The 25,383-nt window shown below is 35.0% G+C and overlaps 1 protein-coding gene across 1 annotated transcript in view; it reads right to left on the bottom strand.

Annotated features, from left to right (window-relative positions):
- Window positions 1–25,383, bottom strand: part of PPP1R9A (protein phosphatase 1, regulatory subunit 9A) — a 328,117-nt gene that overhangs the window by 157,779 nt on the left and 144,955 nt on the right. Inside the window, exons 3-4 of the mRNA XM_012647532.1 lie at window positions 15,035–15,167; window positions 8,256–8,376 (exon numbers count right to left, since the gene is read on the bottom strand). Of these exons, the coding sequence (XP_012502986.1) occupies window positions 8,256–8,376; window positions 15,035–15,167 (254 nt within the window). The remainder of the gene's footprint in view (window positions 1–8,255; window positions 8,377–15,034; window positions 15,168–25,383) is intronic.

The following is a 25,383-nucleotide window of genomic DNA, read 5'->3' as shown; positions in this document are numbered from 1 at the left end:
TTTAAAGAGTAATATTATCTAACTTTTCAAATTATTTTATAACATAATATTCAATCTTAATGAGGAAACAGTAGACAACTCCTAGATACTGCTGGGGGGATACAAATTGAACAACTTTTCTGAAGGGCAGTTTAGCAACGTGTTTTTAAAGTATTTGAAATGCAATGCTCCTTGACATAGTAATTCTAGTCTTAGGAATTAATTTCAAAGAAATAATCGGTGATGTACATTAATGATTTCTATATAAAAATGCTAACTTCATGAACACCTTGTAAGCAACCTATTAGAAAAACAACATGTAAATGGTTTATGTATACTACAGCATAATACATCCTTAAACTCTATTGTAAAAATTATTTAATGACATGATATGATGTCATTATTTATTATTATTATTCAAGAACAGACTCTGGAGTTAGATATCCTTGGTTTATAGCCAGGCTCTGCCACTTACTTTCTGTGAGTGTATATGTGGAGACTTAGCTTCCTTATATATAGAAAAGAAATAATAAAATACATATTTAATCGGGGCTATGAGTAGGATTAAATAAGATGCAAAATATAAAGAGCACATTGCCTGCCATATAGTAAGTACTCAAGAAATATGTTGGTGAATTAAACATGTAAAAAAATGCAAAACCATATATTTAGCTAATCCTAATTTTGTTAAGTAAATCAAGGCATACACACACACACACACACACACACACACACACACACACATAAAATATGGAAGGAAATTCACCAGCAGAATTTTAACAGTGGACAACTTTGGATGATGTGATTATATGAGATTTTTATTTTCCTCTTTATGTTGTTCTACATTTTCCAAATTTTTAACCATGAACATATATTACCTTTATAACTTTAAAATGTCATCACACATGCTAATTTGACAATTGGTGATAGCATTTTATGGCTGGGAAAATGGTCTAAAAAGTTTTCCTTTAGACTGAAGCATTATAGTCATCTGCTCTTTGTTAAACACACACATGTGCATAATCATAAAATAACTAGGCTAACGGTTCAGGACTTGAGGATCTATAATCTATAACCCAAAGCCAAAAGGATATTTTTTCAAAAGCAATGTCTGAAGTAATACACACGGTTTTGAGCTTATATATTTCAATAGAAATTTTACAATGCCCATCATACACAATTAAATAAGCAAAAAACCCCACAATGTTTATAGCACTTCCTTATTTTCTTCATGTATTTGTATAAACACACTTATGTTCATGTGCATCCATGTGCCTAAAAACGGGGGGAAAAGTATGCAAAAAGTACTAAAAAAAAAAAATACCAACCTAAAATTCTATGCAGAGAAAACATTTTTTTTAAAGGTGAAACAAAGACTTTTTCAGACATACAAAACTGAAGGGAACACATTACCAGAAGACCTGGTGGTAAAATGTTAAAGGAAGTGCTTCAGGGAGAAGGAACATGATACTAGAAGGAAACACGGATCTCCACAGAGGCATGAAGAGCCCTGGACATGCTCACCAATAAGACAGAAGAGCTCCAAGCTATAAAACACTCCATGCAACAAAAACAGTGACAATATTTGATTTGATTATTATTTCCATCAAAAGGATGTTTATTTTAAATTTTTTTTTGTTTCAAAAGTGATAAATTCCTTAAAGAAAAAATTTAAAAATCTGATACACAATAAAAAAACAAGGAAATAAAAACCATCTTTAAATTTTAAAAAGGAAGTAAGGAAGGAGGGAGGGAAGGACGGGGAGGGGTCGTGAGGGAAGGAGGAGAATTCTATAGAGTTTGCTATTCAAGGGGCTTTTCGATTTACCTTTTTGTGGAGGAAGCCTACTTGATGACTAAGGTGAAGGCAAGCTCAAGAAACTAAAAATGAGCAGAAGAGGGAGGAGAGGTAAAGAGGATTAGACCGGTGGTTAGAGGAATAATGTTTAAAAAAAGGGTAGCAGCTCAGGTTTATTCCCACCACAGACTGAAATATTACCCAGTCCTATAACCCACTCGATCATGGGCCAATAGAGTATTGACTATATAAATGGTTATTATGGTAGGGAAAAAGTTTTCTGCTGTCTGACACCCACTTTGCTTGCGTCTCTCATCCTGTGAGATGATAACTTTCAGACGCAACCTCACAGAAGAGTAACACTGACAATCTCTCTCAATCCTTGGCTGTAATTAAAAGCACAGAAAACACAAGGGATGACTCCTGGTGGTAAAAATGACACAGACAGAGCTCTGCATCAGACCATCCCGGAGTACAGAGAATAATCCGTTCTACGGATAATCTAGACTTTCCCCAAATTTTCCAGAATAGCAGAGGAAATAGCCTGTTTCCCCTGGAAACACTGTCGGCTGGAGTGGAATTTATGGGAATGTACCTGGCAAGGCTGTAAAAGCCATTTCATCCTGGCCAGTTCCTCAATAGTTTCCATGTGCTTATAATAAACCGAAGTGTGCAACACCACTGCTCTTCAGCACTGCTCACTGTGATAGTACCGAGACTCCTCAGTTCTTAATCTAAAAACCAGAATCAGTGGGCATAAAGCTAATGAAAATATAGAAGCTGGACTATTCTAGGTTTTGTTTAATGTTACTGGATAGTTATTTATTGACACGATGTTTCTGGGAAAGGGGAAAAAAAACCCAACCCTACCTCACAGGGCTTATATCAACAAAGCAACCAAAGATGAATGACAGGGAGACCAGCTGGAGCAACATTAATGAACTTTGGTCAACAGAGATCTTCCCTAAAATGTTAGCTAGTGAAGTTTTAAATGTATGTGAAAATTCATGTCAAAGCCATAATAGTCCAACTGTCTAAGGGGTAAACAAGCAAAATATTTGATCAGAAGAGTGACATGAGTGTGTGCACAGAGAGGAAACCATCGATTAAAAGATTATGACAGACTCAATTAAAACAGCAGTTTCCATACAGGGTTCTTCTAGGCTGGAGGGTACTTTCAGGGCAGAAACGGTTCCTTAGAAAGAGTGGCTTTGCTATAGGATAAGCCTAAGAATAGGACTGTTGGTCTGTTTTATATGTTGGTATTACTCCAAAGATGGTCAAAAACAACTAAAACCACTTGAAAACCAATACTTGAATGAGGATAAGGTACATAGTATTACATAGTACATAGTACCTTAATTTCATATTTGATATCCCTTCTAATAAAACTGAAAAGGACAATGTTTTAAAATGATGATGAACAAAAGCTTGAGAAACACCCATAGGAGCCAAAACCAAAATGGATCCCCAACACACGTGTAATTTGCCTCTTTAGCACAGCATCATTAATATCGCCCACGCGAGATACTCTATAATTCGGCATTTTGAATTGTTTTATTATGAAACTACTTTTGCTTTATAGAATCTTGAAAGAGGACTGGAGAATCACTAGTGTGTCAAAGTGTCCTGTGTGCATACCTAACAATTACATTTCTGGCAACAAAAAACAATGATCAATATATATATTATTTTACTAAAAATTAAACACTAAAACATAAGGTGGAAATGGCTGTCATGTCATTCAGCTAAATTACGAGCTACCCTGTAAGAGGCAGAGTAGCACAAAAACAAAAACAAACAGAAAAATGTTAAGCCCAAGGAAATGTTTCAACAGTGATTAAAGCGCAAGGATTTACTCATTCGAAAAATATTTATCGAGCACCCTCTATGCTTAAGGCATCATATGAGAAGATACAGACAGGAAAAGCTTGACAAAAAGAAAATTTAGAAAGTAGGACATAATATCAAAGAAAAAGGAAGACTCTAAACTTTTTAACTACACTAGATAAATCAGGAGATAAGTACCCATGGCAAATCTTTAAAAGTATCCAAAATACGGTGAGAGTTTATGAGCCATTTAGAAGAAGTAAAAACAATCACAACGAAAGGCTTCTTGTGTGGGGGCAGGAAAAGGGGAGAAGAGGGAGAAAAAAAACTTTCTATATATGTCTGCTTATTTAACATTCCTTGAAGGAAGTATGACTAAATCTGAGACTAAATTGAAATAACTTTTCTTAAATAGGAAGCGTTAAGAAACTACAGCAAGCTAGAAAACTATAATACAGAACCTTATCCTTTTAAAGCTAACAGGAACTATTACAGAGAACATCTAAGCCAGATCCTCAATAACTGAGGTTTGAAGAGTAACCGCTGCAGAGTGACAACCTCATCATTTTTAGTGGTAGTTTAAAGTATTATATATTTTAAGTTTGGGATAATTTGTTTCAGCAGCAATAGAAAACTAATACAGATGTTACAATTTCTTAAAAAAAAACCCTAAATATTCCATATTAATTAGCTGAAATTTAAAACAACCCCACAAACTAGAGACATTCAGCACTTGGGCATGTATTAATTTTAGGCTTTTTGAGAAAGAGAGACTAAGGGAGACAGAGACAAAGAGGGACAAAGAGAGAAAAAGAGAGAGAGAGAAAAATGAATAAATAGAACACATATTCACACAAGAATGGCATCATATTAATCATACTGTTTTGTAAACGCTCAATACAATACTTTTCTATATCAATAAGTATACATATCATTACTTTAAAAATTATTATCGATTAGAGGCAGTAACCTATTGTTCTTTGTATAACTTTCATATGTTGCTACCTTTCAACTAGTAAACAAGCAAACATTATGCAAATGAACATACCAGTAATGGTGGTGATAATAATATAATAATTTAAAAGATACTAAAACTGTCATAGGTCTAATTATGAAACCACTTATTTTCTCATTTTCTCATCTACACACACACTCTCAATTATCTTACACACATAAAAGAAAATATATGGATTGGAAGATCTCTGAAGTCCCTCTGACTACCAAGATTTATGATTTTGTATGTAGGTTGTGTACTTTTCAATAGTTTTTCACAAGATTCTTCCCATAATCACTATTTTTTTACTAAATTTCAAGCTTTTACTTGGTTTGAGAACAGTTCCATATACAAACAGAACTGTGGAAGGTTTCTTAGTTACGTAAGCTTACTTGGTGCTTACAACAATCCTGCAATGTAGATAACATGAAAATTAAGTAATTTGCTCAATATCCCACAGCTGATAAGTACAGGGAATGGAATTAAAACTCCTGGCTACATGACCTTAAAGATTCTGTTCATTTCATCACATTAAGTTGCCTCTCTTACTGTATTTGCTGAGGCATTTTCTAAGCACCTATTACGAGAAGAGCAAGATTAGTTAGCATACTAGGTAAACAAAACTATGCAGGAGGAAAAAAGTCAGTAAATAGGTTAATGGAAAATAAACCCAATTTAAAAATGAATGAGGGGCTGGGCGCGGTGGCTCACGCCTGTAATCCTAGCACTCTGGGAGGCCGAGGCCGGCGGATTGTTTGAGCTCAGGAGTTCGAGACCAGCCTGAGCAAGAGCGAGACCCTGTCTCTACTAACAGGAAGAAATTAATCGGATAACTAAAAATATATAAAAAAAATTAGCCGGCCATGGTGGCGCATGCCTGTAGTCCCAGCTACTCGGGAGTCTGAGGCAGCAGGATCGCTCGAGCCCAGGAGTTTGAGGTTGCTGTGAGGCTGAAGCCACGGCACTCACTCTAGCCCGGGCAACAGAGTGAGACTCTGTCTCAAAAAAAAAAAAAAATGAATGAGGGAAAAATAAATAGGTCTGTGTTTAAAACAACGAGAACTGGTTAAGTGTTCAATGCAAAATTTTCCATCTTTTTGTTTTTTTTTTGAGACAGAGTCTCACTCTGTTGCCCGGGCTAGAGTGAGTGCTGTGGCTTCAGCCTAGCTCACAGCAACCTCAAAATCCTGGGCTCGAGCGATCTGACTGCCTCAGCCTTCCGAGTAGCTGGGACTACAGGCATGCACCACCATGCCCGGCTAATTTTTTCTATATATATATTTTTAGTTGTCCAGATAATTTCCTTCTATTTTTAGTAGAGACGGGGTCTCGCTCTTGCTCAGGCTGGTCTCGAACTCCTGATCTTGAGTGATCCACCTGCCTCGGCCTCCCAGAGTGCTAGGATTACAGGCGTGAGCCACCGTGCCCAGCCAAAAATTTTCCATCTTTTTGTTTTTTAATCAAGTTGTATTTTGGTTTGACTTTGTGGCCAATTCACTTAAGAGAGATGGTTTATAATAATTTAATAATGTTTGAATACTAACTATAAACATTATTTCCTATCACCTTAAAATGCCTCAAAATTTGTCATCAAATTTTTCATGACAAATGAGGTAGATTTTACAAAGACATTTTAGCTTCCTTGGAAGAAAGGTGCTAAACTAATAATGGGAAATACTACTACCATTGTGTAATTCATTAAAGGAGCAAAAAGGTTATTTCCTTAACTACTCTGAAAAGGAGGAAGACTGTTAATAAATTACTTTCAAACACAAAATATTTATATCCCACTTTAAGTGTGACACATGTTGTCAGCTGAACATTCACTCAAAAGATTCATTTCAAATCTTCTCTGTGCAAAGTATTACACTAAGTGTATTTTTTATTATACTGGCTATGGGAACACAAACAAGGCTACTGACTAAGATGTTGTCCCAAATCACATGGGAAAGAAGATACAGAAAGTGTGTAATTTTGTATTTACGTAGATCAATTTAGTTCTCCTTAAGAACCATCTGATATGTTTTTAGGAGTACGAAAAAAATAATGCTACTATGGTTCTCACCAGATTCACAAATTATTTTTAAGATGCTTTATTATTTCCTGGTAAGATTACTGAAACATATATACTTAAACATTGAAAAAAAATCCAAGCTACCCATTCAATGTTCTGTAAAAAAAACCATGATATTTCTTTGAATTTGGTAATCATATTTTTGGGTCTACTTTTATTTCTGTTGCCAACTGCCACGGTTTGAATGTGTCTCCCAAATTTATGTGTTGAAAACTTAATCCTGAATGCAACAGTGTTGAGAGGTGGGACTTTTAAAAGGTGATTATTAGGTCATGTGGGCTCTGCCCTCATGAATTGATTAATGTTGCTATCATGGCAGTGGATTCCCTACCTCCAGAGTGGGTTGCTATAAAAGTGAGTTTGGCACTCTCTTGCCCTTCTGCTTTCTACCATGGGATGACATAGCAAGAAGGCCCTCACCAGATGTGGCAGCTTGTTCTTGGACTTCCCAACCTCCAGCACCGTGAGCCAAATAAATTACTGTTCATTATAAATTATCCAGTCTCAGGTATTCTGTTACAGAGGCACAAAATGAACTAACACACCAACCTTTTGCTTCTAGCCTCAACCTGATATATCAGGAGCCTAGTATAATGATTAATCAAAATCTTTAAAGATATATGTAGCTTGAGAAGATGAAAGCTAAGATATAAAATAATGATGTGCTCTTCTATGCATCAGAATTATCCAAGGTGGATGTTTAAACACAGACTGCCAGACCCCTCTCCTAGAGATTTTAATTCTACAAGTTTAGGTGGCACTCAAGAACCTGTGTTTTTAGATAAAACACATTTGGAGAAACAAATCCCCAGAATTACCATCAATGCAGAATTAGAGCTCCTAATTTATCTTCTATCTCTATCATTTTCAAAAATGCCAAAACTATTATCCTTTTTTTCAACATTTCTGAAGTGAAAATATATGCTGACCTCTACGGTACATGGTCTTTAACGATATACATCCATGTTTCTGCCCACTTCCCACTAGATAGAAAGATGAATGAAGACAGGTATAGATAGATCTAATTTATCTAATATATATTACAGAAAACAGATATTCTGCCTACAAATCAGAAAGTAATTCATGTGTTTTAACAACTGACACATTTGAGAAACACACTGAAATTCTGTCCCCGAAAAAAAAAATCAAAAGAAGAAAGCTACCTCTGAAAGAATTCCAAGAAAAGTTCCCTAAGATTTTTTTTTTTTTTTTTTTTTTTTGAGACAGAGTCTCACTCTTTTTGCCCGGGCTAGAGTGAGTGCCATGGCGTCAGCCTAGCTCACAGCAACCTCAAACTCCTGGGCTCAAGCGATCCTCCTGCCTCAGCCTCCCGAGTAGCTGGGACTACAGGCATGCGCCACCATGCCTGGCTAATTTTTTCTATGTATTTTTAGTTGTCCGATTAATTTCTCTCTAGTTTTAGTAGAGACGGGGTCTCGCTCTTGTTCAGGCTGGTTTCAAACTCCTGAGCTCAAACAATCCGCCCACCTCGGCCTCCCAGAGAGCTAGGATTACAGGCGTGAGCCACCGCGCCCGGCCAGTTCCCTAAGATTTTAAGTTAACAACAGTAGTTCGCTTACCTGCCATCCTGCTGAGCAGCACCACCATCTGTTATTGTCTTGACAAATATTCCCAGCTTTTCAAGGCCAGCATCTGCTCCAACACCCATTCCGATAATACTTATACCAAGACCATCCTCATCTATGAAAAAGGAAAACAAAAAAAACAGAACAACCTGTTTTACACTAGTCCACAATTAGCTGGGAAGGCCTATCTGCTGTTCTAATTTTGTGCTTCTCTATGGATAGGACATATGATATGTTTGCCATAGTAGAATTTTTTTAATAAGCTAGGGAGTAAGCGTATCTAATAAGATCCTCCAAAAGGCTCACGAATTTAGTCTCATTTTACTATTGCAGTTGGTAATTCACTGTGGTCCCAAGAAAAGGAAATAATTTGGTTATGCATAATCAACCTGCCTTAACAGATTCCCAGAATAATCCTATGAATTGTTTTAGACATAAAAGCTCACAAATTAAAACACATACAGAATTTTAAAGAAATGTGATCATAACGTATCTGGAATTTCTCCTTTATTCATGTAGTCAGTTTTCTTTTCTTTTTTACTTGTCTATTCATTTAATATGTGTCTTTAAGTACTTTCCTCTGTCCTATTACATAAGCAAATATACTTATTAACAGCTACAATATATACAGACATACACACACAGATTTGGCTTGTTTTTCCTTCCTATTTGCTTTACACAAATAAGATTATATCTACATCTCTCTGCAGCTTACTTCTAAAAATCCGATGATATGTCATGGATATCAATTTATATAGCTCTAAATCATTTCTAATGGCTGCATAGTATTTCACGGTGAAATGTTATGATAATGTATCCAACCATTTCTTTATTCAGAAGTATTCACTTTTGTTTCCATTTCATTGGTTCTGTGAACAATACTGATAAACAGTAGCTTTTCAAAATTCACTTACAAATCATGTGTTTATTCATATCTCGATTTTTCCTTTCTGTGAACGCATAAAATTTAATAATCAAAGAAATAAAAGACACACTACTTTGTGTACCACATCTTTTGGTTAACATTCAAAGTTATTTTCTGATGCCCTCAAAGTCTTTGCAATCATGGTTTATTAGAAGTATAAAAAATAAATAATAGCTAATCAACAGTGATGGACTATTAAGGAAAACTAGCCCACATACTAAACAGAATGCTTTATGTTTTTAAAAGACTTGTCAGCAATAACCTTTAGTAAGTATTCTTAATTAGTATTCTTTCAAAGAGGGTTCATCTCATTGATTACTACTTGTGATCAACTTCCCCTTTCTAAGCATGACTCACAATCCTACATCGTAAATCTACATATGTTTAAAAAGTTGTCATTTGACAAAAATGTGACTTGTTTGCTCAGTTGTATGCTAAAGGAATTTTTATAGTATATCCCCTGGATTCGTTTTCTGATGTGAACCCCAGCTGAAGGCATTACCACATTGATTCAAGCATTGGTATCTCTCCAGTGTGAGAACTTTAATGTTGACTAATGGATAAGTAATCACTGAATATTTTCCTCATTCGTTACATTTAGAATGTTTGCATACATGTGATTTCTCATACGTGTTTTATTCAAATTGTTTCTCTGGTATGAACACTCTGATGTTCATCAAGAAAATTTATCTTGCTAAAAATTTTCTACATTCATTACAGTGTTAGAGTTTCTCCCCAGAATGAGCTTTCTTGTACACATGAAGGTGAGACACGTGCTAAAGGCTCTTCCACATGGGTTATGTGTACAGGGTTTCTTCTTCCCCACATGAACTGTTTCATGTGTACAAAGGTTAGCTGATGGCTGACTTCTTGTTCACCTTCATCATATTGATAGGGTTTCTCTAGAGTGTGAATCTGTTCACATTGATAAGGGATGAATGATTACTGAAAATCCTTCCCACAGTGCTTACATCCATATAAGTTTTCTCCCCAGTGTGTTGCCCTTGTGTTGTTTAAGAAATGATCACTATAGCCTCTTCCACACTGAATAATGCCATAGCGTTTCTGTCATGTACGAAATCTCTGGTGTATGCATGTATTAGCATTCTGGCTGAATTCTTGCTCACATTCATTATATTTACAGGGTTTCTCTTCATTGTGAATTATCACATGTCAAGCCAATGTGGAGCTGAGTGCAACTTTCCCATACTTATTACGTCCAAAGAGTTCCTTCTCAAGTGTGAAATCTCTGTACTCTCATGCCTATTCTTCTCGCAACTATTCCGAGTGAAAATTACTTCTTGGTTTTTTAAATCTATTTTCTCTGCCTGGACTCAGATCTCAATAAAAGTCTCTTTCTTCCATTGCTCCTCTCATTGCTTTAACTGGAAAATTACTCAGATTTGTAGAGCTGAAAACCCAGATGTGGAAAAAGCAGTATTAACTAGAGCTATCCTCAATTCTAATGAAAACTAGTAATACCTACAAAGACAAGGTGATGACTGAAGGGGAAGCGATACAAGCAGTAGGATCACCCCACAGAGACCAGGTGGCTGATGTTCTGGAGCATTCCATTTTCCAGTTTTCTCTGAGATGTGTCATGGATGGGGGAAGTCCTAGGCTGCAGACTTGAAGGCCACTGAGTCCTGTGGCTGCCAGCCTGCCTTCCTCTGTGTACGCTCCTAGGGACAGGCAAAGCACTAAGTGGGCAAAGCAGCCGTGAAAAGATGGGAAAGATAGTGAGGCCGTGTTATTATGGAAGATGCCATCACCATACTCTGGAGCTCAAAGCTTATTTTCTCTCAGGAAAGGTGTCCACGTTGGTTTATCACCCCCCTCACTGCTAGCAAGATTTGAGCCTGTATTCGCAGCAGCATGGGTCATTAGGTTTCCTCCTCAGGAAATGGCTAATTTTTTGATTAATACTAAGTTTTACCTGTATCTGTTTTACTGATGATTTTCAAGGATTCTTAGCGTATTATAGATATTAACTCTTTGTAATCTATAACGCAGTTCCCCTGACCCTACAAGCCAAATTTATCACTTATCTATTAGCTTTGTCTTTAAAATTATAGGTCATTGAATTGGTTCATCTTTTCTAACTTCTGGTTTCCCATTTTGGTTAAGCCCCTCCACCTACAAGCCTAGACGATATATGTACTTATATAAATTTTCTTTATAGATCTTTATTTTTAATATTTAATTATTTAACTCATGTGGAGTTAGTTTTTATATATGATGTAATGAAGGTGTCCAACTTTATATTCTTCCAGATAGATGCTCAGTTATGCCAGAATAATTTAACAAGTATGTTGTTACTTCTAGGTTGAAATATAATGCATGCTATATATTAAATTCTCATGCATACTCTTTCTCTGAGTTTTCTATTTTGTTCCACTGATAGATTTCTGTATGAATACAATTTGTTCTGATTATAAAGCTTTATTTATATTCAGATATTTGGTAAATTAAGTCCTTCAAATTCTTTTTCATTCTTTTTTCCTTAGGCCTATATTTCTTTATATCAAATATAATATTACTTTCTGCAGTCCCCTCTCCCAACCCAACTTTGTTGGCAGTTCTGTTCGAACTGCACTAAACTTATATATTAATGTACAAAGAGACTTTTCAATACTAAGTTTTCCTATCTAAGAATATGGTATATCTTTCAATTTGCTTAGATGTCTTTCAAAAAGATTTTATTATTTTATATAGATAAATTCTATGTTTTTCTTAGTAATAAAAATAAGTATTTTGTTGTTTTGATGCTACTGTAAATGAAATAGTTTTCCCATTTTCATTTCTAGGTTCTTAATGTGAATATAGAGAAAAAGCCATTAGTTTTTCTCTTCGGTGGATGTGATATCCTCATTCACAAATTATCTTACAATTCTAATATTTTAAAATTAGAATCAATTTAGTTATAGATATAGACATGTATCTATTCAATTTTCTTCCATCAGTATGGTGAAAAATTGATATATTTTATGGATCTACCTATTCAATGAAAAAGCTTCTCATTAACTTATTTGGCTATTTTTTCTGTCATTAATATTGTTTTTATTTATACTATTCTCCCTTTCCAGTTTGTTTATTTTGTTTACTTTTTCCGATTCCCAAGATAAGAGTTTTTTCCTTTTCCTTTTTTTCTTTTAAAGAAAGAAGTTAAGGATACAATTTTTCTCCTGAGCAAGGCTTTTGATGTATATTAAAGATTTTTTAAGTGCTATCCTTATAAGATGGTTTCGAATATTAGTTTTCATTTCTCTTTGATCAAACATCTACCTAGGAATATATTATATAATTTCCAAATTCCCATGATATTAAAAAAGCTTTTAAAATTTTTCCAAAGGATACAATTTTTTCATTTTAAATATAGCTTTAAATTGAGATGATTATATTAATCCACTCCTTACTTGTTTTGTCTATAGATCTGTCTAGTTCTGAAAAAAATGTATTGAAATCTCTAATAATTGTATTTCATTTGGTTATTTTCTAGTTTGATTTTCAGTATGAAATATAGCATATATACAAAAGAGTATGCATGCCAGTAGATAACATTTATCTATAAAGCATTATGTTTAAAGAATAAAAATAAAATAAACATTCCTGTATCAACAAAGAACACAGAATATTATCAACACTCCAAAAGCCCACTATGTACCCCTCCCTGATCTCATAACTCTTTCCTTAGTGATCATTATCCTAAATATTGTGTTAATCATTTCCTCCTTTTTTTTACACAAAAAACTACTTATTTGTGTATCTCTAAACAATATGATGTTTAATTGTTTTTTGTTTCAAAATTTAAATGAATGGAATTATACTGAATGGCTTCCTCTGTGATTTGCTATTTCTATTTTCCCTTTACTTCATGTTTGTAACTATCATACACAGTGCGGCATAAACTGTGGCTCATTCACTTTCACTGTTGAGCAATATTTTATTAACTAGATATGCTGCAATAATGTATAGACTCTCTGTACTGTTATTACAAGCAATGCAATGGCCCTGCTGGTTTTGTACGGCCCATCAGCTACGAGTGGTTTTCACATTTTTAAATCTATGAAAAATGTAAGATCACTGTTGATTTCACTTTAACCACAAATGAAAGTGTCTTTTAACAGGAGTCATCAGTGAGTCATGTTTAGTGTAATATGACTGGTATTGTTTCATATCTTTTTCATCTAAGCAATTTTATGTTAAATACTTACATAGTTTTCTGCTCTTTTTTCCTCACCTTTGCTGTTCTGAAAAAGCTGCTCCTTATTTCCTTCCTGCTAACTGGGAAGTAAATCACTCAGATAAAGTACGTAGGTGATGTGTTCTTTAAATCCTTACATATCAGCAAGTTTCTTTCTTTTACCAGGATAGGTAAATGCTCTCTGGGATGGATATAGGATTGTTGTATCATCATCCTTTTTATCCTCAGTGGCATGTGAAATTGTATCTACATCTCCCTGCTTCTGTGTTGCAAATAAAAAGTCTGACAACATTAGTCTAATCATTTTGCCTTTCCAAGTATTTTAGTTGTTTGTCTAGTTTGTTTCTTTGGCCTGGTATTTTGTAAGATTTTCTCTTTATCTTTGAACATTTGGATTTTTTCCCCAAACTATGTCTAATCGTGGGATCAGTTTGGGGTTTTTTAGCTCTCTTGCTCACAATGGGATAAGCCCTTTCTAATATGAGGGTTGAGTCTTTTTTTCAGCTCAACAAAATTTTCTTCTGTTTCTTCATATTACTTAATATGTCCCTCCTCTTCCTTTGCCTTCTCCCCTTCTGTTGCCTACAACTTTAAATATTGGGGCTTCTTCATTACTTTTCCTGGATTTTTGCTCTGTCATTTGAGAATCAGTTTGGGACATCTCTTACACTTAACCTTACAGGTCACCGATTTGAATCTCAACAATAACCAATCCTTTTCTCTTCAATTCTTCTAGTGAAATTTTTCAATTGAAAATCAAGGAATTTGTTGTTACTAATTTGCTTAAGAATGCCTTTTTAAAGCCATAGTGAATATCCTTGAGTGGGCTTTTGTTTCTTTCTTTATTGTTATTCAAGTTATCAACTGTTTGTTCTACTTTTTCTAAAGCTCTCTGAGACGTGATTTTTTCTGGTCATGGGTCACAGTCTAGTTGGTGGGTGCCCGTCTTATGTGATGATGATAAACACAGCAGCTCTGCTCCCCTGCTTCAGCAGTTACTGCAGCAGGCAGGCTGTCATTCCAGAGAAAAAAATCAGGAGGAAGCCCCTCTGCTCCCCCTTTTTCCTCCTCTCTGTGAGCCTCTCCCCTCAGAGATAGAGAGGATGTAGCCCTACTATTTAAATCTTCCTGGATTTCACTGCCTTCATTCCAAATGTCCATAATTTTCCAAAGGCTAATACAGACATACCCCCTACCTTCCATATTCCAAGACTAGTCTTTCTCCACGAAAACAAAACAAACACAAAAACAAAAACAATCATCTGTTCCCGAGCTCTCACTTATACCAGCTCTCTCTGTGCTCTCAGCTGCACCAGCCCTTTCCAGGAACACCAACAAAGCACTGGGCCTCACTCATACCTCTCTGATCCTAACCAGCATCCCAGCCTGCTAAAGTAGATGGATTTCTGTTGGAAGGGGGAGGAATGAGGAAGCCTTTCAATCCCACCACCTACCCAGAATCTATATTAACTGTTTCTGAAACTTAATAAATAAGATCCTCTGTGAGAAGTAACATTTTATCCAATTCTTAGAAAAAAGGCTACACTTTGGAAAAATAATTCTGTATTATTAATATAGTCAAATAATTGTTTATAATCACATATTATAAAAACAAATATTTAATGATATTATAAACTCACAAACCTTTCTCTAGTTCCACTGGGAACAGGTCCAGTTTTTCAACACGTTTTTCAAGTTCAAATTCAGCTGAAGCAGCCACAGGGTCAACGTCTTCATTTCTCCTGTCATAGTCTTCATTGGAGTATGTGTTGAAAACCTGTAGTAAGAGACCAATAACAAATTGATAATACAGAAAAGACTCTTAATTTAAAAGAAAATCTGTTAGATATCCAAAACTATGTAAATTAAAACATTTGTGTGATGAATTGCTTCTAAACAAGTATTTTATATTCAAAATCAATTGACATGTTAAGAGAATGAAAAATCAATCAGTATAAAAATAACTTACCAGTTTAAAAAATGTATGAGTCATTCTACCACATTTAATAATTTAAGAGACAACAGTAGCCACAGAATACATTATTTGAATAGCAATATTCATCACCTTTTATAGAATTAGAATATACTATATTAGCTGCAATGTTCTGCTATTTCCTAACAAAACATCTTGAAGCTGCCTGAGCAAACACCAACACTGAACCTATGGTATGGAGGTTTTTATGGTTTGACCTATACTAGCCCTGAGGTTGTAGTGTGTCAATACTATAATGATATTTCAATCATAGAATCACTGAACCTAGGCTATGTTAAAGTGTTCTCATCTGTCATCCCTCATTTTATGTGCATATAGATTTAAATTAAATTTTCATCGAATCTTTCCATGAGATAATCATCAAAATATTGCTCAAGAGCTATAGAAGAAATAGGATATTGACAGCTCTTTATTTCTTACCTAAATCATTCAGATGTAGCCTTAAGAAACTTGATAGTCCTTATTTCTGCTGAAATATTTGTTTTATTGGAAAAAGACTGAATTAGTTATCCAATTCCTCTCTTAATACACTAAAGAATACGTAAAAGAAGGAAATGTATAATCCATCAAGTCCAACTAATATGTATAATAAAAACTGATATTTTCAATTAAATTCAGCAATTATTAAGCATCTAAACTGTGCCTGAAAAAACTATGTCCCATCTAAAATCTTAAAATCTAGTAATTTTAAATATATATAAAAAGGTTTAATAAAAACAGAAAGCAGAGGGTCAAAGATGAAAGAAATCATTTTTATTTCCTACAAAGCTGGCCTGCTAGTCCAGGTATGCTTTACATTGATATTATTGGAAAACTATTTATACTAATTCTTGTTTTCTACCTACGGTAACCTATAAACCAAGAATATATATTGCTTATATAGAAGTAGATGTAGTATGGTTCCTAATGGTATTTACTTCTCAAAATCATGTCATTTGTAGAGTTTGTACCTGAAATGAATACTCTTTTTCTTCCTGACTTTCAACATGTTTTCATAGCCTTATGCCATGTGGGTCCTCATTTGGTCTCTACTGTATTTCTCCATTATAGTAAACAATACTGCATCAAAATGTACATTTCTATACTATGAGATTTGTACTTTTATTTATCTTTTTATAAAATAGTCTTCCTATTTTGCCCCTTCCATAGAACCATTAATATTTTTCTTGAATTGTCACACGTATGACTTTCTCTTAGACAGTTTTTTAATCTTTTACTTTCTATATATTTTTTCACTCAACTAAAATTTACAGAGTACCAACCCTATGCCAGATATTGTGCTAGACATTGGAGAAGGCACAGTTTCAAGTAGCTCACAGTTTAGGAAGGATACAGAAATCAAAATATTTACAATATAATGTGATAACTGTTGTAACAGAAGAATATAATGAGTAATTTTTTATTTGCCTGAGAAAGGGAAGAATTTTTGAAGGGAAGGATATTTCAGTCTTGAAGAATAAACAAGAGTTTGCATAACTGAGATGCAAAGGAATGTATATTTCAAATATAAGACCCTAGACTACATACACATACATAGTTTTTGGAAAACATCAATAGTTGAGTACAGTACAATGCAACATGCTGATGGGAGCAAACTTTAATAATACACACAAAAAGTTACCTAGGTTTCGTTCTTAAATGTCCTGGCAACCACTGGCATGTATGATTCGATATTTGCCCCTCATCTGCTTCTGCCAATAGGTCTAACTATATGACTGTAGAACAAGGGTTTAAACAGTCTTTGTTCTGCAACATAGCTCAATTTTGCTAGTACATAGTAAGTAAATAAATAATATGTGCATGTGTGTTCGCATGCGTATGTGTGCATGTGTATAAAGTAAGTATGGGTGAACTGTTTCTTTTCTTTTCTTTAAAGGTTGGTCAAGTGAAGTGGTAACAAAGGAATCTGTAACTGGTTGTCATCAATTAGTCGTAAACACCACTGCACTCAGACCAACCTGGGAGAACTGCTTCAAATAAATTAACTCCTTCCTAAATTTTTTCAGGATTCCAAACACTCTGCTGTCAAAATATTCTTCCCCACTCAGAACTGGTCTATAAAGTTCCTTTGAGGGTATTCTGAAATTAAATAAAACAAGCAAACAACTATAAGACTACATATGGGAAAATGATACTTTGTGTAATTTTTGAGACATCCAGCAAGCATATGACTATACCACTGTTTCATTCTATGTTTTCACAGAAAAGAAATAATGAGAATTAGTATTGTTATAATGACAATACAACCCATAGCAACCTACAGACTTAATGCAATCCCTAACTAAATACCAATGACATTATTCACAGAAATTAAAAAAAAAATCCTAAAATTTGTATGGAATCACAAAAGACCTTGAATAGACAAAGAAATCCTGAACAAAAAGAACAAAGCTGGAGCTATCACACTACCAGACCTCAAACTACATGAAAAAACAGTATGGTATTGACATAAAATAGACACACGGACCAATGGAACAGAATAGAGAACCCAAAAATTAACCCACATATCTACAACCAACTGATTTTTCACAAACGTGCCAACAACACTCACTGGGGAAAGGACAATCTCTTCAATAAATGGTTCTGGGAAAACTGGATATCCATAGGCAGAAGAATGAAAATAGATTCCCACTTCTCACCCTGTCCAAATGTCAACTCAAAACGAATCAAAGACCTAAATTTAAGACCCGAAATGATAAAACTACTAGAAGAAAACATTGGGGAAATGCTTTAGGACAATGGTCTGGGAAAAGATTTTATGGATAAGACCTCAAAAGCACAGGCAATAAAAGTAAAAATAAACAAATGAGATTATATCTAATTAAAAAGTTTCTGCACAGCAAAAGAAACAACAGAGTGAAACAACAATCTACAGAATGGAAGGAAATACTTGTTAACTATTCATCTGATGGGGGATTCATATCCAGAATACATAAGGAACTCAAATATGTCAACAGCAAAAAACCAAACAATCCAATTAAAAAATGGGCAAATGGCTGGGCATCATGGCTCATGCCTGTAATCCTAGCACTTTGGGGGCGCTGAGGGAGGAGGACTGCTTGAGGCCAGGAGTTCGAGACCAGCCTGAGCAAAAGCAAGACCCTGTCTCTACAAAAAATAGAAAAATTAGCTGGGTGTCGTGGTGCATGCCTGTAGTCCCAGCTACTTGGGAGGCTAAAGCAGGAGGATCCTTGAGCCCAGGAATTTGAGGTTGCAGTGAGCTAGTGAGCTATGATGATGCCACTGCACTCTAGTGCCAACTGAGCAAGACCCTGTCTCAAAAACAAAAACAAAAAAATAAACAAAAATGGGCAAATGATCCGAACAACATTTATGAAAAGAGGACATACAAATGGCCAAAAATATATGAAAAAATGCTCGACATCATTAATCATCAGGGAAATGCAAATCAAAACCACAACAAGGTATCATCTCACCCTAGTTCGGATGAATATTATAAAAAGACAAAAAATAACAAATGTTGATGAGGACTTAGAGAAAAGGGAACTCTTTATACACTGTTGGTGGGAATGAAAACTAATAACAGCCGCTATGGAGAAAGGTATGGAGGTTCCTGAAAAAACTACAAATTGAACTATCATATGATCTAGCAATCCCACTACTGGGCATTTATCCAAAAGAATGGAAATCATTCTATTGAAGAAACACCTGTACCCTCATATTTAGGGAAGTGCTATTCACAATAGCCAAGATACGGAATCAACCAAGGTGTCCAATAACAGATGAATAGATAAAGAAACTGTGGTATATGTACACAATGGAAGACTATTCGGCCATAAAAAAGGATGAAAATCTGTCATTTGCAGGAACATGAATGGAATTGGAGGACATAATGTTGAGTGAAATAAGTCAGTTAAACACCCCATATTCTCACTCATATGTGGAAGCTAAACAATAGCTGTTCTCTTAAAAGTAAAAATTAAAACAGATTATACTAGAGGCCGGAAAGGGTAGATGGAAGGGAGAGATTTGTTGAAGAATACAAAATTATAGTTTCATAGGAGGAATAAGTTTTAGGGGGAAGAAATGATAACTGTTTGAGATAATGGATATGCTAATTACCCTGATCAGATCACTCACTACTCACTAAGTGTATAGAAACATCACTGTGTACCCCCTGAATAGTACAATTATTATTTGTCAATTGAAAAAATAAAAAAGAAAATGTAAGATACATCTTCAGTTTGCTTATAGTCTGGTAAATTATATGAGCAAGCAGAAAAAGCTATTAATGACTAAAAAACTCACTCAAGTATTGCTTACCCAGAAAATTCAAGAAATTTAACAGAAAGGCTATTAGAACTAATAAGAGTTCAGTAAAGCACAGTAATTCTTAAAAGTCAATATCTGTATAAAAAAACAATGGCTTTAGAAAAAAACAAAAACAATCAGAAACTATAAAATATCCAGTGATTATCAACCATAAATGTGGGAAGCTTTCTTTCTCTATAAAGCTAAGTGAAGAACACAAAAAGTCCTGAATAAGTGTAATGCCATATTATTTATCCTGGATTCAAATCCTTAATATTGTAAAGACACCCCTGCTCCAAAATTACTGTAAATGTCAGTTTACCCTCATTTAATGTATGAACTCAGGGCAATCGAAATTAAAATCACATCCACAGTTTTTACTGACACTAACAAGCTGTTTGAAAAAGGAGAATAAAGACGGAAACAGGCCCTGGTAGATATCCAAACAGACAATAAAACTTCATTTATTAAGGCAATATAGTTTTGGCCCTGGGGTAGATTTATTTTTATACTCTATTCTGTTCTACTCTTTTTCTATTCAAATTAGTTAAAGTGGTCTATTTAATAAATAATATGGAAAGAATTAAATTATCCGTCTGAAAAACATTCCTATTTCGTATTATTAACAAAATTAGAATTTGGACTGGTTAAAAATAAATATATATCTCCTACAAAAAGTGCTTAAAGAAATTTGGGACAATGTGTAGCTAATAGGCTAGAAGAGAAAGTCACAGATCTGAGAAGTCCTAAAGGAAATGAATAAGCAATTTGATTAAAAAGAAATGCTAAAAACTTCTAGACAACAAAATATACCATAATTAAGTTATAAATCACAGATTAGGAGAAAATACTGTCAACTATTAAAATGAAATATGAATATTCATAATATGTAAAGGGTTTCATCCATTCAAACAACTGCATGTGTAAGTTGGGAAAGAAAATTAATTAAGAATTCAGTAAAGAAGAAATACTAATGTCTAATAAATGATATAAATATGTTCAATTTTATTAAAAATTAAGCAAATGCAAATTAAAACAAGAAGATACCACGTATTCATCTATGAGAATGGACTAAAAAAATAAAGACTGCAACATCCAGTGTTTGTAAGGATATAGAAAAAAGGATACTCTTGGGGAGGAAAAAAGCATAACTTGAAAGTAGCTATCAACATTTTAAATGTAAATGTGTTTGACCTAATAATGTCACATTTAAGTATTTATAGGAATATTTGCAAATATGCACAAAGATGTATCTGCAAGGAAGTTCATTACGGTACTATCTGTAATAGCCCAAAGTGGGAAATTACCTAAATGTTCACCAATAGAGAAAATGGCTTACTAATTTATGATATATATTAATACTAATATGTAATTCTATGCAGCGATTAAAGATCTGTATCTCTGCTGACATGGCAGACTCTGGAATACATATATAATTAAGCCAAAGAACACACTGTAGGTATAGACCACATATATAGATATTCCCTATTTGTATGTCCCCAGTTTAATCTAATTTAAAGCCTCTTAAATTCCCTAGCTATGAGCTCTTAGCAAGCTAAAATCATGCTAAGCCTCAGTTTCCTTATTTACAAAGTGGCTATTATAATAACAATACCTGCCCCAAAAGGTTATTGTGAAAATAAAATGAGACAATCCATGTCATTGTGCTTGGTTCAATATGGGGAGAGGGAAAGCTTTCTCAGAGTAATGTGAGAGACAGTATTTCCCCAGATACTACTCATCTCATAATCTCCTTTATAAACAGGTTTTGAATATTTCATCCTATTAGGCCGGAGCTGAGAAGGAGATACATGAAGTCTCAGATGTAGCAAAATGTCGTTTATTTTGAGTATCTGGGTGCAGATGGGTGGGAGCCAAAAAGTGTCCACCCTGAGGGAGAAAGTCTTGGGTTTTATAGAGGGTTTTTCCAGGGGGAGTGAGTAACACCTGCAGAGATAGGGGAGGTGCGTAGCTTCCTCCTTATCAGGGGGAAAGGAATGTTGGCGTGGCTGCAGCTGTCTGTGGTCAAAGTTAGATTTATAACTTTGGACTCTCCAGACTCCTGTGGCTTTTGTTTCACACGCTTTATGATATCTTTCGGGTTCACACCCTAAATAAACCTAACGCATCCACAGGAATGCTTAATGCCCTTTAAACAAAAATCTGCATAACTGATTTGGCATTATAGCACAGACTGGCCTGCCAGAAGCCCTCCTTGTGTCCAGATCAATACGCTGTCGTTACACAATGGCTCACTGCCTGCCGTGGTTTCTGTTGTGCCTTGACCAGGAAGAACCTCAGAGATGAAAGGAAAGTAACCTAGGTAAATACTTCCCCTTTTATCTACATGATTTTGAGTCTTTCAGTTTTCTTATGATAGTTCTACTAGTTTTATTTATATTACTTTAATTGCTCTATGAAATATGTATAATTAATTAATCAAATAATAATCAGAGCTTCATCATACTATTACTATAATAAAAAAGACCCCGAAGGCTAGCAGCTTCCTGGGCCCCATGTTCAACACCATCAAGATATATATATTTTTAGTTCAGGCACCTTCACATTGTTCCTGTGTTATTGCACTGAGAAATGCAAACAAAAGCATGTTTAAATTTAAGACTTCTTGTTTCAGAGCCAACAAGCAATATTCTGTTCCTTGATCAAAGGAAACAAAACAAGACCTCATCCATTGCTTCACAGCAGAGACAGGCTTTCAGGGGTAAGAAGTTTACAAACACAGTTAGCAAAGACATTTCTGAACAAGCAACCCAAGACAATGAAATGCAAATCAAGTAAAAATTAGCTTATAATAAGATTTTAACTAGAATCATTATCTTAGTTACACTTTTGGTAGTTTGAGCTACAACCCTTTTTCAAAACAACAGCAACACCTTTTCAACAGTAAGAAAAAATGTTTCCTTTAGTGTCTTATGCTACATTTTCTTTAATCAATGTAGGTCAAAGTAAATTCAGCATTTTCTGTAAATATTGACTGGAAGGAATCTCCCACAATGCTTCCACAGGTCTCAGTTCCGGCTGGCATCTGGGTTCCACCGCATCTTCCTGACACATCAAAGATGGAAAATGTTCCAGGTTCTAGCATGCTGAGTCTCACATGATGGCTTGGCACAGTGTGCTTCTGGAGCTAAGCCAAGCATTCACATGCTTCCACAAACAGGCTACACTCCTCACACACTTCCTTGGCAGAACCCCAACTCACCTTCATGGGATTTTAGTGGCTCTGCTGAAGAGGGCTCTGAATTGAAATTAACAGTGAGCATGGAAAAGACAGTCCATACCTTAATGTTTTAAAAACAAATGTGGTGATAAAAAGGAGGATCTGGATAGCTTCAGAGCCATGTATAATCTCTAATACTCAATACTAAGAACTATGTAGTTTCTTGATTGCCCAGTGTGTGCCAGGAATATAGTAGGTTTCTGTTGCAAAATGAAGTAAGCCAAACTGGAGTTTACACTTATCAGGCATTTTATGGTAACACTGGCAGTCTCCAACGATTCTAAATAGGTGAGGGGCTTTGGTCTCCTCCTCTACAATCTTGTAAGGAGTATGTTACAATGAAAGAAAATCTCAACCTAAATTCTGTGGTATGTAAAAACATTGCTGAGCTGCAAATGTGCAAAAAATAGACCCACAGGCCTGTCTCATAAACTCAGTAAAGTCCTAGATTTCTGTCCTTAAGTCATTATGAAGAATAACCTACGTGAAAGATTTACTTAAAGCAGTTGCAACTATATTTCATAGTAGGATGCCTCTAACTTCTAATTGGCTCACTCAACAGAAGCCTACATACCAAGAAACAGGATCAAACGGAGTTCTACAGTTAGATACTACTCCAAACCTACTAACTTGCAGCCTTGCCTGTCTCAAAGTCCATTTACAAAAAGTATTCCAGAGGCTAATCCACATATCTTCAGCATCACTCGTTTCGCCAATTATTTGTACCGTACCTAATGTTAAACCACCTTGTGTAGATTTAAAGTACCCATATGTGAGGTACGGACTTCTAATTATGGTCTTTCAAATAATTACTAATCCTAGAGTGCAGATCTGTGATTGGGGTATCTGGAATGCTAACTAAAGGCTGCTAAAACAAAGTTATACCCATAAATATCATGTTGTGTGTGCTACAGTAATGTGAAGTAAATTACAGGCATTATAAAACTTTACACAAATTATCTTTAACTCTTTAGCAGCTGATCTAATATGTAAGGCAGAAAAGGATAGAGTTCCCAATTTTCATATTTTTTACATGGGAGAAACTTGAAGTTCAAAGGACAATATACATGCTGTATATAAGGGTAATGAAGACAAAGGCTATAAAGACAAAAGGTTTATTTCACTAATTGTAAACCTAGTGTTTTTGTGAATTACTGAAGAACAAGAAGTGAAAAAAATACTCTACATAATGAAGGGTAGAGAGCATGCTAGCTCAAAAGACAACACAAAGAAGCCTATATTTGTCATGGTTTCCTAGAGAAACAAAACCAATAAAATGTATGTATATGTATATTTATTTTATATATATAAGATATATATTTTTTACTTTATTTATATGAAAATAGGTTTATTTTAAGGAATTGGTTCACATGATTGCTGGAAGCTGGCAAGTCCAAAATCTGTAGGGTAGGCCAGCAGGCTGTAGACCCAGGGAGAAGTTGATGTTGCAGTTCAAATCCAATGGCAATCTACTGGCAGAATTCCCTCTTTGGTGGTCAGTCCTTTTCTATTAAGGTCTTCGACTGATTGGATGACGCCCATCCACATTAAGGAGGGTAATCTGCTTTTATTTTGAGATAGGGTCTCACTGTATTGCCCAGGCTGGCCTCAAACTCCTGGGCTCAAGTGATCCTCCCACCTCAATCTCACAAGTAGCTGGAACTACAGATGCATGATTATATACCACCTAGGTAATGTGCTTTAGCCTACTGATTTATATGTTAATCTCACCTAAAAATGCCTTCATATAAACATCCAGAATAATGTTTGCCCAAATATCTGGGTACTATAGCCTAACCAAGTTGACACACAGAATTAGCCATCAAAAATCCCATCAAACAGAATATTCTCTGGCTGCAAAACTGGACTTTTTGGCATTTGACAATGATAGTCCGAGGAATATGCTTTTCTTAAAAGTATGTAAAATAAGACCACAGGTTTACACCTACAATTTATTCAAATATTTCTGACAGGTTTAAGTATTTCACATGGATAATATCATTATTTCCATACTTAAACTCCTAGGTTAGGGAAAGAAAAAGCCAACCTAGCTAGGACTGCAGCAGGGAAGAGAACTAAGGGGAAACTGCATTTGTTCCACAAGTGAAGGGCAGTAAGTGTGCAATGAGTACTTGCACCACCAAGCTCTGTGACTTTGGCCAACCCACTGAGCCTTTCTGAGCTCGAGTTTTTCTGTCTAAGAAGGCAGGACCAAATTCTGATACCCCAGCTGCTGGATTCTAGGGTCAATCCTTGAGTCTGAGACCTGATCAAAATTCTTGTCACTACACATCACTCTGATGACAATTCTTTATTCATATCTACATTTGATGGCGAGTTAATTAAAAGCATGAATTCTAAGTCATGGCTTATTTATAGCGAATTATCTGTTCAATCTTTTTTACCACATAAATATACAATCCTTTGGAGCCTTTGAGGCTCATCCCAGATGATCCATATTTCTATCTAAATAATATTATTACATTT

The sequence above is a fragment of the Propithecus coquereli genome, unplaced genomic scaffold, assembly GCF_000956105.1.
Source record: "Propithecus coquereli isolate 6110/MARCELLA unplaced genomic scaffold, Pcoq_1.0 Scaffold108, whole genome shotgun sequence".
Lineage (NCBI taxonomy): Eukaryota > Metazoa > Chordata > Mammalia > Primates > Indriidae > Propithecus > Propithecus coquereli.
Note: the sequence above shows the minus strand (reverse complement) of the source record. Positions and strands in the feature narration are given on the sequence as shown.